Source organism: Miniopterus schreibersii (genome assembly GCF_964146895.1).
Source record: "Miniopterus schreibersii genome assembly, chromosome: 4".
Classification (NCBI taxonomy): Eukaryota; Metazoa; Chordata; class Mammalia; order Chiroptera; family Miniopteridae; genus Miniopterus; species Miniopterus schreibersii.
The window spans coordinates 59,478,288-59,495,572 of record NC_138105.1 but is presented as its reverse complement, the minus strand read 5'-3'; the positions used below and the strand labels follow the sequence as shown (position 1 = coordinate 59,495,572).

Sequence of the window (17,285 nt, the reverse complement as noted above, 5' to 3'; positions counted from 1 at the left end):
GATTTGCATTTCCTTAATAGCTAGTGAAGTTGAGCGTCTTGTTTAATATGAAATATAATCCATTAGTGCAAGAAAGAAGTAATAAAGGACACAGAGAGAAGAGTAGAGATTTGGCCATGTCAGAATCCAACTTAATTTGACATGAATGAGCTAGCCAGTTACACATCACCCATAGAACAGCCTTTTCCCCCCAAACACATTCATTCGCCTACTCATCCAATCAGGACTTTTATTCTCAAAACAGTAAAATTTACAAGAATAGATACCACAAATAAGTAGATGCATGAAATTTCATTTTGACCTTATATGCTAAGTTCTGTTAAGTAATGGCCATTATCCTCATTGTAGTGAAGTCAAACAAGTAAATGAGGAGGATGATAGCTTGTCACAGGTAATTTGAAGAAAATAATCATGGAGCTATGAAAAATTAGTAACACAGAGATTCTAGTAATCTTCTTATACCTAACAAAGTGATTGACTAGATATATCTTAATTTGATAAAGTATAATATTCCTATGCTATCATGTTAATGAAAAGAAATAGCTAAAATCATCCTGCCTGTTAAGCTATCAAATAACACAACTCTCCAGATTAATGTAAACATAGATCTTTAAATATTATCCATAAATTTGCTTACTTAAATATATTCATTGTTTGGTTGTCTCTTTTGGGTCAGAAAATGAATCTCAGAGGTCATTTAACTCCATTCCCTCAATAAATGTATATTTTAAAGATATATTAAGTAAAAATATTTTTAAAAGTAGATTACTTTTCCAAAAATACCCAATTAGTTAGTGGCAAAACAAGGCAGGTAATCCAGGCCTTCTTGAAATAGAGTAAGTTTTGTTTTTTGATTATCTGTGGTTTTTAAAACAATGCTATTCAAGAATGATCAACTAAAAAGCATTTGTACTTTGTCAGTTTTCAAAAGACTCACTGAAAAACTGAGTTAATTAAAATTGTATGAACTTTCTCAAGGTGCAAATATTCATGGGCAGAATCAATGATATTTCTTATGGGCTTCTGGAAGTTTGTGATTCAAATCAGAAATTGAAGATGTGAAGAGACAGATATAGTAATAAATATATGGAAATACATCCAAAAATTCTTTATTTTCACTGAATGTAAATAAGTTTGTCTGCTAAAGAGTAAAGAGAAGAGATTTTTTCCCCCCACTGTTCTCATTTGAGAGGGTTGGAAGGTAATGACTTCTGCTCTTCCAGTTAAATAGAGATTTACAGGATAATTGATATGTTAATTGCTGTTGGAATTTAATTAAAAAGAAAATGTGAGAAAGAGTAAGAAGACATTCTTGGCGTCTCGTTTAGTCATTGAGGAAGTTAAGAAATTAAAGTAGAGCTTTCAGAATAAATATTTGTGGGAGTTTTGGGAAAAAGTTAAGATTCAAGGAGTGAACAAGGAGTGGGCATTCTGACCCTTGTTGATAGTAATAAAGCCACTATAAAGATCTAACAGAATAGGTTTTAATTTCTTTTTAATTCCATTATTTTGAGAGACATGAGTAAGCACACACACGTCCACACACACACATAATTTTCCTTTCCAGTCTTCCAATCCACATCCCCACGTAAACGGTCATGGGTGGCTGGGGGATGGAGAGAGAGAGCAGACGGAGAGATGGATGACAGAAGAAAAAGTGTAACAAATGACTAGTCCTTCGTACTTGAACTTTCTGTCAAGACATGGAAAATGTGTAAGATGGAATGGTGGGTAGCTTGTGCCCCTAAGTAGCCATCTCTTTAGATGTCCCGCCTCCACCTGCTCAGGACCCCGGCCGTGCGGGGAGGAGCTCAGCTCACCCAGTCCGCAGCCCTGCGGGGTTCGGACGGGGCTCCAGCAGCAGCTCTTCTCGCGGCTCCGCCCACGCGCCGCCCTGCGCTTCCCTGGCCCTTTCCACCGGCGTCATGCTCACTCTTAATTTCCATGCAAGGTCAAAGACACGGGGTCCCATCCGAAAAGACCTTTCGTTACTAAATTGTACCTTTCCCCGGAAGGGAACAATGGAGGGCCCCCCTCCAGAGCCACTCCGCTCTCTCACCCTCAAAAGCCGCTGACTCTCCCGGGTTTAGCCCTGAAGCGTCCTTCGCCCCACTCACTCCAGTCGCCCTTTAGGCTCCGCACCAGTGACTGGCTGCTTTTTTAAAAGGGTGAAGCGCTAAGCACCGCCTACCGGCCTGAGCGGCCTGTCACTCTGTCCCGCTGTGCGGCGGTGATTCGCAGGCAGGACGGTGTCGCCGGGCCCCGCCCCCTTGCCTTGGCCGCGCTCCCGGTCTCGGGTTTCCCCCAAAAAGGTGGAGAGCGGGGTTCGGGCCCGCGGCGCCTGGAGCAGGTGAAGAAGCATCTTGGTTCAGGCTGCTGCTGCCGTTTTCTCCGAACGCGGGGCTGAGTGCGGAAAGGACTAGCATTCTCCCTTGGCCGACAGAGCGCCAGGGAACGGTTGCCCAGACCCTAGGCGCTTCATACATTTTATCTCACCAGTTATCCCTCTTTCACTGTGAATCACCTGCACATTTGTATCCTGTGACTGTCCCTCTGCTCACTGCTCAGAGAAGGGGTCGAGAGGGACTTTCAAGGGCCTGAAAGGCAAGCAGGCCCTCCGCCGACCGCGGGGAGCTGTCTGTGGTGCTGAAGCTTTTTCCAGGCGTTTGTCTCCCCACCACCACCGCAAGGATAAGTTAGACCGCACATTTTCATTCCGGGCTTTCTTGTTCCCTCATGCCTTGGATGAGACTAATTTCAAGATCGTGAATATTCCTCTGTATCATGGCCCACGTGAGACACTTTCGGACATTAGTTTCGGGATTTTATTTTTGGGAAGCAGCACTACTACTCAGGTGAGTCCACTTGTATTTAACAGTTGGACAACTCATTCAAGCCTGTGTACTAGGATGCAACCACCTGTTAGTGATGAGACCAAGAATGCAATTAGAGACTGACTTGTTGAAAGCATCCCTTAAATTGTATTGTTTTATGTCTAAAGTATTTAGCAGTCTATCTATTGAGACCTCTGAAAACATGTAACTTTGCTCTATTTTCAGAAATTAATGCATTTTAGTAACTGGCATCTTTATTAATAGCAGCTGAGATTACCCTGGAAAAGTTATTTCAAAAGTCAAGTTTTTTTCTTCTCAAATTGCTATTAGAGTTTCCTTTTTCTAAGTATAAATTATAAGCTGTGATGTTACTCTATTTCGGGGAGTTAAAAATATTTAGTAATTAGATATGGAGCATTACTAACTTTTTAAAAGGCAAAAAATTAGAGCATAAACATTTACTAATCAGAAAAATTCTGAACATTGGTTGATATATCTAAAGGTTAAGTTAAATGAATAAAAAATAAATACAAAAGTACTGTATATAATGAGCTTAGTTCAGGTAATACATGGAGGAAAATCATAAATAAATCATTAGATATGTTATACGTCAAGAATAATCTTTTTGGAGAAAGTAATATAATAAAAAACCTATAGAACAATAATATTGTTTTATGACATGTCATTTTCTTATCATGTCCAGTCATATTTGGTAGGCCTCATTTTTTCTTTTTAATGATTTTAAAGAGGAAAAGAGACTAGGCAAAAGGTCAGATAATTCAATCACTATTCTTAATTAAATAATGTATAAGCAAGATAGTGCTCATAGAGATTTTTGAACCATCAATATATTCATTTTATTATTATAATTTCCATTTTATGGCTCACAAGCTTTTCAAGAGGATTGAAATAAAATAATTAGCATAAGTTATGTGTATACTGATTTCTATTTGAAGTATGTAAATATTCTTTTCTGGGTTGCTAGGTCAAGTTTTCATCTTCAAGCACCTTAGAAAAACATAGCGTATTTCAAAAAAACTACCTACAGAAAGTTATATTATTTTGATAAGCCTGTAATAACAAGAACTAGTTGTGAAGGTTATTATATTTCTGAAATTATTGACATTTTCCTTAAGGGGTTGAACCACTGTAAACCAGAATATTTTCAGTGAAACTATTTTAATAAGACTTAGTAAATTTCTTAACTTTACAATTGTCACAGATTTTATATGTAGTGATCAAAACAAAGAGTGTAGAGCTCTTTTACATTTATGGAAATTTCCTGGAAAGGAGTTCATGACATGCATATTTATTTTTTCAAAGAAATCATAATAGCTTAGTTGATAGATATTCAGATTTAGGAAGCTTAATGTCAGTAATTAAAATGTCAGTTTTGGTCACTGTGGTAAAATTTGTATAAAGGCAGTTCACCGTATTTGTTATAACATATCTTAGATAGGTAATCTTCATCACTAGAGATTCTGATTTTTGTCTAGTTTTATTGAAATTCACAAAAATTTTATTTCAAACTCACAATCATGATTATAAGATTTATCTTTATTAATATTAAATACTTTTAGTTAAAAATGTTTTTATGAATAATCCAAAAATGTAATCCCTTGAAACAGACATACTCAATATAGTAGTTTATGTGATACATGTATTTTTTATCAAGTTTTTCTTTCTTCTTTCATAAATTGAATAAAATTTTTCTCTATATTAGACTAGGCTTAAATGAGAGTAGCTCATTCCTCCATGAAGAACTTTAATCATATTTAAAGCAATTGAATATTTTATTTTCACTGATGACCCTGGAAAGAAAATTTTCTATAGTAAAGAAAATGAAGCTCCCTCTACTGGAAATATAAAATAAATATCTTTATGGAAACTATTCTTTGTTCATTAAGTCTATTTGTGATGTGTTGAGCAAAAGGAAACATGTAAAGGAAAAAAAGAATTTACTATTAATTCATAAATATATCTTTTTAATTTAATTTAACATATTCTTTCCAGGGCAGCTTGGAGGCAAAACATCTAGAAGCCATTGATATTTATAGTTAAATAATTTATGAGTACAAGTTTTTTTTCATAGATTTAAAAATATTTTAAAGTTTTTTATTGAGATACAACATATATGCAGAAAAGTGTACAAATGACAAGTTCCATATAAATTTTCACAAAAGTGACATACTCATGTAAGGAGACCATGATCAGTAGCATTGTCAATATCACAGAAGCCCTCACCCTGCCCCCTCCCACCACCATATTCTTTCCCAGGCACTACTTTGCCCAAAGATAATCACTATCCTGACTTATGCAACAATAAAATGTTTTTCTTGCTTTTGAACTTTATGTAGATACTCATCAGAGTCTGCTTTATTTTTATGAACATTATGTCTATGTGATTTATCCATATTGTTGCATGTAGCAATAGCTTGTTCACTCTCTCTGCTACATGGTAGTCCACTATATGAAGACATCACAACTTACCTACTGTTCTATTATGGAACATTTGGGTATTTTTTAGGTTTTGGCTAGTGCTGAAATGAACATTCTTGAACATGTCTTTTTGTGAATACATCATTTTGGGGACTGTATGGGTTGAGTCCAAGTCTTTCTCTAGAACAAGAATGGTTGGGTCAAGGGGTGGTTTAGTAGGCACTGCATAGGTTTAGCTTTAGTAGGTACTGCAAGTTTTCTATAGTTGTACCTATTTATACTCCTATCAGCAATGTTTGAGAGTTCCTGTTGCTACTACTACTACAAAACTTGATCAGCGCAATATTATAATAAAAATTTCTAGCATTTTCTTAGAGCATTATTGCAAGCCCACAGACGACATTTTAGTGTGTGTGGTTTTTTAAAAAAATCTGGGCATAATTTCTGCTTTTTAGTAAATAAGTTTTATTAAGACAAAACATCAGAAAAAATACTTACTACTATAATACAATTAGAAGTATTTATTACCAGAATAAGTGTTGTATAAGAAATATAATTTTAAAGGGGAATTATTAAAGACAATAGTTCTTTTAATAAAAATAAGTGAGAAAATTCCATAAACAGACATAAGAAATCTGAATTTCTTATTAGTGAAGTTTTTTAAAGTTTCACGTTTGCTCAGACATTGCTCTTTTTTGAAGCAATTCTTCTATGGCTTTTGGATTCTAGTTCTCATATTAATAAAATAAAGAACAAAACACCAGTGTTCAGCTTTCTTTGAAATGTAGATAAGTGATGATTATAAAGAGCTTGAGGAACAAATTCCAAAAGTAGGGGAACTGCCCCAAATTTTTTGTTTAACTATTTTCATCACATACAATTTTGTTTTTCATCTTTACAGTTTGATATCAACATAGACTTGCTATATGAATAAATTATGGTACATTGTGTCAAAAGCTGAATGTGTGAATTTTGGACTTTATGATAATCACAAATAAAATGTTTTCTTGTTTACTTCGAAGTCTAAAAAATGATATATTTGGCTTAGAATGTCTTGTTGTTTTTTTGCTTTTGCTATGTTTTACAGGATGGGAAAAACCCTACTTTTAATGTTGGCTCTATTTTCTTATATAAGATATTAAAGAAAAATATACTTCAAGGAATAAACTTTTACTATTATGATGATTTTTTTATATTCAGGTACAGTAGCTGGATTCTATACAGTTTTTTAATATTATACTACACGTAATATATGCTCCCTTTGTGTCTCTAAATAGTGATGTATTTTCCCAAGTATGAAAGGATAGTGGCCCAGTTTTCTAGTCAATGTCTCAAGCAGTTTGCTCTGCAGATTCAAAAACAGCTTATAAAATATTTCCTCTTGTATACAATTTTTCTTTCCTTTGACAACACAAGTATGTACTGAGGAAATCCAATTAACAAATGTGTACTTCATATGTAATGTTAAGCAATTCAACAAGATTTAGTTACCAATTCCTTGCACAAATATTTGTGCTGGGTACAATTTGGCCATGAATGATTGGGAAACTACCATCTTTAGTGACATGAAACTGAGAGTCTAACGGGAGAAAATACAAAGGGCCAAGCGACAAAAAACCAACAATACACAACACACAGCAATGTTTAGGGAATGAGAGATCAGGAAGCTATCCATAAGGCTTGGTACTTGTGGTGGATCTTTTAAGATGCTTGTTCCCAGGGCAGAAATAAGATATAGAGAAAATATTCTATGCAAAGGAATGATATAGGCTTATAGTATGCTTAGGGAATGGTGATGGTCAAATCCAGATGAAGGAATCTCAATTTATGGTTTAAAATTGTATTCTAATGGCAACAACTATTGAGCTGGCTATGATAATAAACTTGCAGAAATATGAGAGTCACCACTTCCTTTCACAGTGGAATTTGGGTAAAATTTAGAAGCAAATAATTTAACTATAACTGGATAGTTATAATTACAGAAATGGTCTTATAATTTGGCTCAAAATATTTCTATGAACTCCTCTTTTCAGAAGTATAATTTACCTCAAAATTACAATTAATCATAAGATAGCTAATAATAATTAGTAATAGTAAGAACCACGTAAACAAACAAAGACAAAACTACAGAAGAAAGAATAATCTGATTGTTTTATAATTTGGAGACCATGTTTGCATCTTTCATCAAAATATTATCTTTTTATTTTATTATATTTAGTTTTCCTTTCCCTGTTCCTTTAAGCTTATTATATAGATCTTATTTTCTAACAATTTTGCAAAACTATTTAAACAAAATAGTTGGTGGACTACCCAAAGAGGGCCTTCGTGACCTTTTAGAAGAATTATTAGATCAACTAATTTGTTATGTTTTTATTTATTTTTCAATATCAGCTTACAGTCAACATTATTTTGTAGGAGTTTCAGGTGTACAGTACCCACCTGGCATCATACATAGTTATTACGATATTATTGACTATATTCCTTATATTGTAATTTATACCTCAGTGACTATTCTGTAACTATCAATTTGTACTTCTTAATCCTTTCACCTTTTTCCACCCAACCCCTCAGTCCCCCTCCCCTCTGGCAACTGCCTGTTTTTATTTTGTTTGTTTATTTTGGTCTTTAGATTCCACATATAACTGAAATCATATGGTATTTGTCTTTCTGTCTAACTTATTTCATTTAGCATAATACCTTCTAAGTCCATCAGTGCTGTTGCAAAAAGTAAGGTTTCATTCTTTTTTATGGCCAAATAGTATTCCATTGTGTATATGTACCACATATTCTTTATCTACTCATCTATTGATGGCACTTGGGTTGCCTTGTTATCTTGGCTACTGTAAATAATGCTTCAGTGAATATAGGGGTGCATATATTCTTTTGAATGAGTGTTTTGGGTTTCTTGAGATATATACCCAGAAGTGGAATCACTGAATCATAAGGCAGTTCCATTTTTAAATTTTTGAGGAAATTTCATAATATTTTCCATAGAGGCTGCACCAATCTACATTGCCACCAACAGTGCACGAGGGTTTCCTTTTCTCCACAGTCTCCCCAAAATTTGTTTGTTGATTTATTGATGGTAGCCATTCTGACAGGTATGAGGTAATATCTCATTGTGGCTTTAATTTGCATTTCTCTGATGACTAGTGACATTGAGCATCTTTTCATATGTCTATCAGACATTTGAATGTCCTCTTTGGAGAGTGTTGATTTGGGTCCTTTGCCCATTTTTTAATTGGATTTTTTTTTTTGGTGTTGAGTTGTATGACTTTATATATTTTGGAAATCAACCCCTTATCAGATATATCATTGGCAAATATCTTCTTCCTTTCAGTTGATTGTCTTTTTGTTTTGTTGATGGTTTTCTTTGCTGTGCAAAAACTTTTTAGTTTCATGTAGAAAATATGATCTTTTTAAAGAAAGAACATCAGAGGACTTGGATTGTGTGAAGAAAAGAGGACACAAACCTTGGTCTGTGGTGTTTTGAGTTTGAGAAGCTAGCAGCAGATCTTGATATCCTGCTATCAGCTAGGAATGCATAAAGAATGCTTCACCTGTAGATTTAACAGTCACAGTGTTTTGAAGGTGATCATGCTTGTGCAAAGAAAAAAGAACACAGAAAATATTAACATGTAATTAAGATAAAACATTTAGAGCAGGGCACAGAGTACTCAAAGAGCTCCTAACTAAACTGTGGAGGTGAGAATGATCATAACAAAATGACAGTCACAGATTTATCAGTTTTATCCTGTTGATCCCAAGGACCTGCTCTTATTCAATGGCATGTATCTTTCTATCACTTTTCTAAATCTCCGTATTAGAAATACTTTTAAAAGAAAGTACTACCAGCACCTCTCAGACAATTTAATGCACAGTATTAACATTAGTGGTACAAATAGGAATAACATCTCCACTTAAAATGACCCTTCTGCTTGTGGAATGTGTGTTTTTATTTGAGCATGATTTGAATTGATAACTTTACCATATAGCTGCTCCATGCATGAAGCTTGAATGCTCCAGTTTCAGAGAACCTGCAGCATTCTACCTGAATTTCTCTATAAAAAAATGACTACATACAGGCAGGGTGAGAAGTATATTGGGGAAACAGACCTCAACTTTTTAAAACAATAAACCACTGTAGAAGGGAGACTGTGTGACATCACTTTCAAATGTGTATTTTAGATTTCCATGCAAATCTTCTCTCTTTCACTTAACTGTCTCATGAGAATAAGATTGTTTCTGATGTTTGTTTTACCCTATAATATTTAATTCAATGTCATGCAAGGAATATCTATCTATCTATCTATCTATCTATCTATCTATCTATCTATCATCTATCTATCTATCTATCTATCTATCTATCTATCTATCTATCTATCATCTATCTATCTATCTATCTATCATCTATCTATCTATCTATCTATCTATCTATCTATCTATCATCTATCTATCTATCTATCTATCTATCATCTATCTATCTATCTATCTATCTATCTATCTATCTATCATCTATCTATCTATCTATCTATCATCTATCTATCTATCTATCTATCTATCTATCTATCTATCTATCTATCTATCATCTATCTATCTATCATCTATCATCTGTCTATCATCATCTATCACCTATCATCTATCTATATCTGTGTTTCATAATTGAGAAGATTTTTCACCCCAAGATAAGATAAACATTTTCCCCACCCCTCTGGGGTGATATCACCCCTGTTGAGAATACACGGTATAATGGCTGCTACTTTTTCATGATACTGTCTAGACTAGAGTTCTATAGTCTTACCATTTGGGGTCATGACCTAGAAATAAAGTATTTACTTGTTTTGGATTTTATTAGACCTTTGCAACTTCGTAAAATAAACAAACAGTTGGCATCATTTATCTATTGATATCTTTAAGTTAAGCTAATCCTAAAAGAATTGGAGAACATTTGTAACATGTTTTTTCATAAATATGTATGGCTCCCAGAAGCCACTAAGCTTGCCATTAATAAATTTCAAGTCACTACTGCCCCTACTAACATCAGTTTTAGATGACTTTCATACTTTTATTTATCTATTTTTTTCATTTAAAAATGATCTTTATTTAAATAGGTTTTTGATTCAGCACATGTATGAAAGATTAATCAACTTAAAGGAGTAAATAAGATATTAATTGGGAGTCTTACATCTCTCTAAACTCTGACCAAGAATGTCAAGATTGCCACTATTACCAGAACTCCGACCTAGTCAATCTGTAGACAAGCTATCATGAACATACAGTGTGCACAGATACACAGAGGCAAAGACATGCTAGCACTTGGCTCTCCTCTCTTTCTTGTTAATGTCTTTCTATTTGACATTTCACTTTTGCTTTCCATGCTCAGTTCCAAGTAAAGTCCAAAGCAGCCTCAGGGTCAACCTGATCAAATACTGTCCCAAAAGAATGCATTCTTTAACTGTTGTGCCTGCAACTTTGTTTTTGCCTGCAACTTTGTTTTTGCCGGGATAAAGTTCAGATTGAGAAGTACAATACAATCTAGATGATGGTGCAGACTAGAAGATAACTTTCATAATTTTATACAAGTATTTTAAAAAAGAATCTTGGAGATATTATCATTACAGTTTATTTATTTTCTATGATGTTTGCCTTGTTTTTATTTTATTTTGGTTTGGTTCAGATTGGTCATACAATACTTAAGGTGGAGGTCTGGGAGAAAACAAGTGATTTGAACCTCAGTGAAATGACCTCTCAAATGCTTTCTATCAAATGGCTGGGAGGAAAATGTGAATTCCCACTGTCTGGTTAATTTTTACTCAACTCACTTTACCTCCTCTAAGAATTCTTCTCTGATCCTCCCCCAAGTCTAGGTGGGGATACTTCCTTTATGTTTCCAGGCACCCTGTGCCTTTATTGTTGCACATATCCAAGGAGTGTGGTAATTGCCAAAGTACTATCTCTAGTTCAAACTGTGACATCCTTGAGGGCAAGGGCAGTAACATATTTCTAGTTCTCTTTCCAGGGCTTAAAAGAGTGTCTAGCACACTGAAAGGGCTCACTAATTTTGGAATGAAGCATTGTTATTTTTTTCCCCAAAAGCAGAAGAGCAATTTCTAATAAGTAACTCTCTCTAGGCATAACTAGAAACCAAGTCTGAAATGGGAGTTTACCAATACTTTTATCTTTTTTTTAATGTAAAGAACCTATTTTTTAAGTTGATTTTTTTTTTTTTTTTTTTTTTGAGAGAGAGAGAGAGTTGTTGTTCCACTTATTGATGCATTCATTGGTTGATTCTTGTATGTGCCCTGGTGGAGATCCAACCCACAACCTTGGCATATCAGGATGACGCCCTAACCAACTGAGCTACCCGACCAGGGCACCAATCCTTCCATCTTATTGTTTTGCCATCCTTAACTTTGTGATCCAAGATAGATGCTTGGATTCTAGTCAGTACAGCTGCCTTCCAAACATAAGAAAAGAGGAAAAGCCTTCTGTCTTTGAAAGCACTTAAAAGACGTTAAAGATTTCCCAGTTTCCCTGGCAGCTTTGTGTGTCTATGTGGCCAAGTTCTGGCTACTACGTGGTAAACAGAAGTCGCAAGTAGAACTGTTTGAAGAGGGGGGTCCAGAAGCTCCAGGTCATGTGATGTATTCCGTGCCATGGAACCCAGTCTAAGGAACCCTGCAGCGAAAGGGGACTATCCTCAGTAGGAAAAGAGCATGAGCAGGTTTTCAGAAATATCACTAAAGAAGTAATATGGGGAATGTAGAAGTATGCTGATGGTGGGGACGGAAAACAGGCATCAGGGAATGCAATAGGACATAGCAAAACTAGAGATAAGGGAGCAGATATGAGAAACAAAACAAAATAAATACAAAACTTGTCCTTTAATTGGAGGTGAGACAAAGAGAGAATTGTCTAGGATATTCCTCATACTTATACCTTTAGTGGCTGGGTGAACACTAGGACCACGACAAGAATAGAACATAAAAGAAGAGGAACAACCATGTAGAAAGTATCATAAGTTAAGTGCCAGGTATGTGTAGTGAAGGTGAAGCCTATGAAGTATATAGTTAATGGAAAACTTTAATATAGAGATGGGAGGACAAGACCTGGGGATAGATGAGATTGGATGGCTCAAATTCTGGGGCAGGGCTTTCCAACATTTTTTAACACTTGAGCATATAGATGGATATTTCATCTGCCTGGGGTAACGAAAAAAGCCTGGTGACTCAGAGAGTCACCAAGCCTGGCTTTAAGCTGCCTCAGGCCCCATCTCACTGTCAGCTGAGCTATGGATAATTCAGCATACCTATAATCAATCACTGAGGTCTGTAGATGTGGAAAGACCTTCCCCCCTCCCCCTCCCAGGGCATTGCTACTCAAAATGTGGTCCTTTAACCAGCAAATAACCATCACCTGGGGGGTGATTAGAAATGCCCAGTAAATTCAATGAAACTTAAAAACAAAAGAAATGTAGACTCCAAATTCCACCACAGACTTCCTGAACCTGAATCTGCATTTTATCAAACTCTGCAGATAATTCATAAGCACATTTAGATTTGAAAGCACTGTTTTAAGAACATTGACCTCTAAGGGATAGGCAGAATAAGAGGTACTGGATAAAAAGAGAGAGAAATAATGAGAGAAAAAGGAGGACACAGAGTAAGTATGTCACAGAACCTAAATGATCAGTAATGTCAAATGCCATAAAAACAAAAAGAAATATGGCAGATTATTAAGTAGCCTCCTCAAGTGCATTTTTGGTATGAAAGTACACGTACAAATATGTTAGCATAACATTGAATTCTGAGTTAAAGAAAAAGGTAAAATATAGGTTCCTTTTTTTCAAGAGGCTGTTAGAAGGGAAAGGAATGGTGGACACAGTCAAGATAGGCAGTTCTTGATTTGTTTGTTTAGTTTAGTTTTTAAAATGGAAGAGGATTTAAGCTTGTTGATAGCCTAGAGGAAAGAAGTTAACAAATTAGGAAATGCTTAGGAAGAGACAAGAGGGAACAGCCATGTAGAAAGTAAGAAGAGAAAGAGCAAAGTCACTGTAAGACTTAAAGAGCAGTAATTGAAGGGTAGCTTTTGAACCATAATAGTGTGCTCAGTCTTTCTCTGGGACTAGGTAGAAGGTTAGAATAGATGCAGAAAATGGCAAGCTGTAGATATGGAAGTAGCAATTTCAGAATTTCAGTTAAGTAATCAATTATCTCTTTGAAGAAGGAGGCAAGTCATCAACTGAGATAAAGATAACAATGAAGCAAAAGAGTTTAGTCTGAATCAAGTTACAAAGCACAGAACAGCACCATAGCTGGGCTGTGCTCCTAGTCCCTTAGGGGATTCAGTCTAGTCCCCACTGCAACAGATGCTCACATCACTCTGCCTGGGGAGAGAATGAAGCCTGGAGACCTGATCTTTATTTAGGTTGCACTAATTCAGGCGGCAAAGCCAGAGGTAGAACCATATCACCTAATTCAAATCAACTGCTTAGTTTTCCAAACAAGCACTGAAATTGAAACTGGACAACAATGGGTCTGGGCTGCCTGCCACCACTTGAGCCAATTAAGCAGAGACAGGGTTGAATCATATATGAGCTTTTATTCCAATATTGCTGGCAATATGGGAAAGCAGGGGGTCATCCACAAAAATCTGCTCTGCCACCCCTCCCTTCCCTCCAAGCCAGTTGTTTATATTGGATAGAAGCACAAAGATCACATGGGAAAGTAGGAAGTAGGAATTACAGGAATGGGGAAATAGTCAAGGTGTAATGGTCAATGTCAACTCCCATGTCCTGGGGCGTACAAATCCCAGTCAGGTTAGAAAGTATTTTTTCTAACTGGAACAGAAAAATCACAGTTAACAGAACATGATTAATATTTCTTATAACTATAGCTAACAATCATGGTCAACAGAGCATGATCAACATCTCTGCCCCCAACAAAATTAGGCTATTCTAAAGCAGAAAATGATATGATCACATCACTCTTTAAAAGGTGAAATGTGGCCCAGGCGGGCGTGGCTCAGCAGTTGAGCGTCAACCTAGGATCGGGGTTCGATTCCCAGTCAGGGGACGTGCCTGGGTTGCGGGCTCGATCCCCAGTCGGGGGGTGTGCAGGAGGCAGCCGATCAATGACTCTCTCTTGTGCTCTCAGGACGTGAAGAAAACTGAGACACGGAGAATGTAGAATTTAGGTGGAGATGCAGAGGGTTGGGGCTCTGGAGGCGCTGCAACAACCCTCCTCACCATCCAGCGATTTTTATTGTGAGCTACAGAAAGGCAGGTGTGAGAGATAGTGATCAGCAGAAACCATAAAATGCGCAAGAGCAAGTGGCTTTGTTCTGAGCTATATGCTTCACATTTTTCCTTAAGGCCATAACTCTCCTGGGGGCAAGCTTCCCAGAAAGATAAGGATCTGTTTTCAGTTCCTGGCAGAAATGTCTTCCTCGTTTTCAAGGGGATTTCTGCGATTCTGGGAAGCTTGCTACCCAACCCCTTCAGAGTTTGTTGTTTGCTGGCCTTTTCCTACATTCTCATCATTGATGTTTCAATCTCTCTCCCTCTCCTTTCCTCTCTCTGAAATCAATAAAGATATATTTTAAAATAATAATAAAATAAAATAAAATAAAAGATGAAATGTGATCCATTCCATTAGAATCACAATAAGAATATTTTATTAATATTTTTATCAAAAAGATAAAAATGAGGCCCACTTTCAAAATGTCACTTTTTGTTTTCATTCATGAGTACCAAGTTTGGCAACATTGGCAGCTATCTTGTACCTCTGAACCCTTTTCTTTTACATTTTGAAAATGGCCAGCCTTTTGTTATGTGTGATAAAAGGAAAACATGTACTCTTACTGCCACAGGAAATAACTTATATAATCTAGAGGATTTTAAAATCTTTTTGCCGTGGCTGGCATGGCTCAGTTGGTTGAGCATGGTCCCATGCACCAAAGGGTCTCCTGTTCTCCTATTCGATGTTTCTCTTTCACATTGATGTTTCTCCCTTTCCCTCTAAAAAATCAATAAAAATATATTTTAAAAAATCCTTTTGCTTACTGGGAAACTGTAAACATTTTCCTCAAAGTAGTTTAGGCATATACAATAAAGGAAGGTGGAAAGGGGGGAAAAAAGGAAACAGGTCAAGCAGAGGGAGAAGGGTCAGTGAGTAACCTCAGCAGAATGGTAGCTTTAAGCATAATGTTGCTATCAGGGAATGCATTTTGCTGACTTCTCTCTCTTAATTTTAAAAAATAATATAGTCCAATAAATACCTTGATGTATAGTCTAATTTTCACTACAAGGAAACCGAGTAACACCATACTCATTACTATATTTACCTTTCCTCACCACTTCGAATTATAAACTCTATTCTTGCTTTAATGTTTGATTCCTCCCTTTGTTCTGCTTCATTTCTCCCTCCTCAAAGAAATATAATGGTCAGGCAAATGTGGAACTTCCTGCACCACAAGAAGAAAAAGGCTTAATCTGTTCTGAGTACACTTACGCCAGAACATTGAAAGGTAACATTAACATAAACATCTGTAGTCACACAAATGGGAATATTAACCATAATCTGAATGGATCAGTGCTCTGCACATTCAATATTTTCTAGAAAAAAATCTTAGTATGACTCCATTTTAATATTCTGTGTTCAGAGACTCCAGAGAGTGGTGCTTTAAAATACTATGCTTTTATATCCTGAGTCTTACTGATCGTGAGATGTCTACAAATGCATTTCATTAGCAAGCATTGATGCAGGTACAATTAATTGAAAATAGAAAGTAGAGTGTTCAGAATAAGGTAATACTACTTCTGCTGTAGTGTTGTTGTTGTTGTTTTTTGTAAAAATATCTATAACAGTTAAAATAGTAAGTGAAAGGATGATTTCTGTATCACTCATCTCTGGGTGGTGGATTAAAATGCTTTTCCCCTTAATTTTACTGTATTTTTATTATTTCTTTTGTACAATGCACATATATTAGGTTAAAATAAGTGTTTTTTAAAACAGGCTTTGTGCATATTTAAATGGTCTATGAGGTGTTTTTTGCTTTAAATATTATGCAATAATTGAGTTCTGAAAGACCAAATGTCCTGAATAGAAGTTATTTAAGGAAGAGCAGTGAACAAGTAAGGCCCCTACAACCACACATTTGCAATGTGAGTTTAAACCTCTCTTGCTAAAGTGGTTTCAACAACAAGTTGAATCCACTAACTGGGATGGGTCAATCCGATTTTTTTTTCTTCTTCTGTGGTGCTTAGTCTTTCTTGATGCTTGTCTGCATTTTCTACACTTGGGTTTCATGAGATACTACTATAACCATCCAGGGCCCAGCTACATAAGTTAGCTTGAGTGAACTTCTTTTTATTTCACTTAAAAATGTCCCTGATCAACAGAATCATGGTATTAAATGCAAAATCCCAATTCTGGCATAAGAGCGTGACATTTTTTGAAGCATATGTATAGATTGTCATTTGGTTTATTAAACTTACCTGTTGCAAATGTGTGCCACTTAAAATCTCTGTTTCTATATTGGCAAAAGAATTTATGGCCTTCCCAAGGTAAAACAACTGGTTGATGACCGAACTGGAATAAACTGTAAACCTGCTGACTGTCCAACTGAAGCCTCAACCACGGTACCATGATTACTTCCATTTAATTATCTTGTGCACTCAACAAACAAAAGGATCCATTAAGTCTATTGTAATTTTCAACGTAACTGAAATACTTAGTTTTCTTTAAAAGAAATGTCATTAAGAAGCTACAAATCAAAGAGTTAATTAGCTATGTTATGACCTTTCAGTTCTTTCAGTTGAAATAAGTTGATGCCCAAACTATAAACCCATGAGAATAGACAGTTTGAATAGAAGTTAATAAAAGACTTTATAGAAGTTATAACAATTACCATGAATTTTGAGCATAGCATTTTGAAAGTGTTTAGTAAAACTGAATGATTTTATGATAAAAACATTTTGTAGATTAGACAGTTGCAATTGTTACAAGTGCT

At 35.7% G+C, this 17,285-nt stretch overlaps 1 protein-coding gene across 1 annotated transcript in view; it reads left to right on the top strand.

Moving 5' to 3' along the window:
• The first annotated feature begins 2,314 nt into the window (after nucleotides 1–2,314).
• GLRA3 (glycine receptor alpha 3) overlaps nucleotides 2,315–17,285 on the top strand; it is a 108,265-nt gene continuing 93,294 nt past the window's right edge. Inside the window, exon 1 of the mRNA XM_081134730.1 lies at nucleotides 2,315–2,855. Within this exon, the coding sequence (XP_080990856.1) occupies nucleotides 2,785–2,855 (71 nt within the window). The 5' untranslated portion in view covers nucleotides 2,315–2,784. The remainder of the gene's footprint in view (nucleotides 2,856–17,285) is intronic.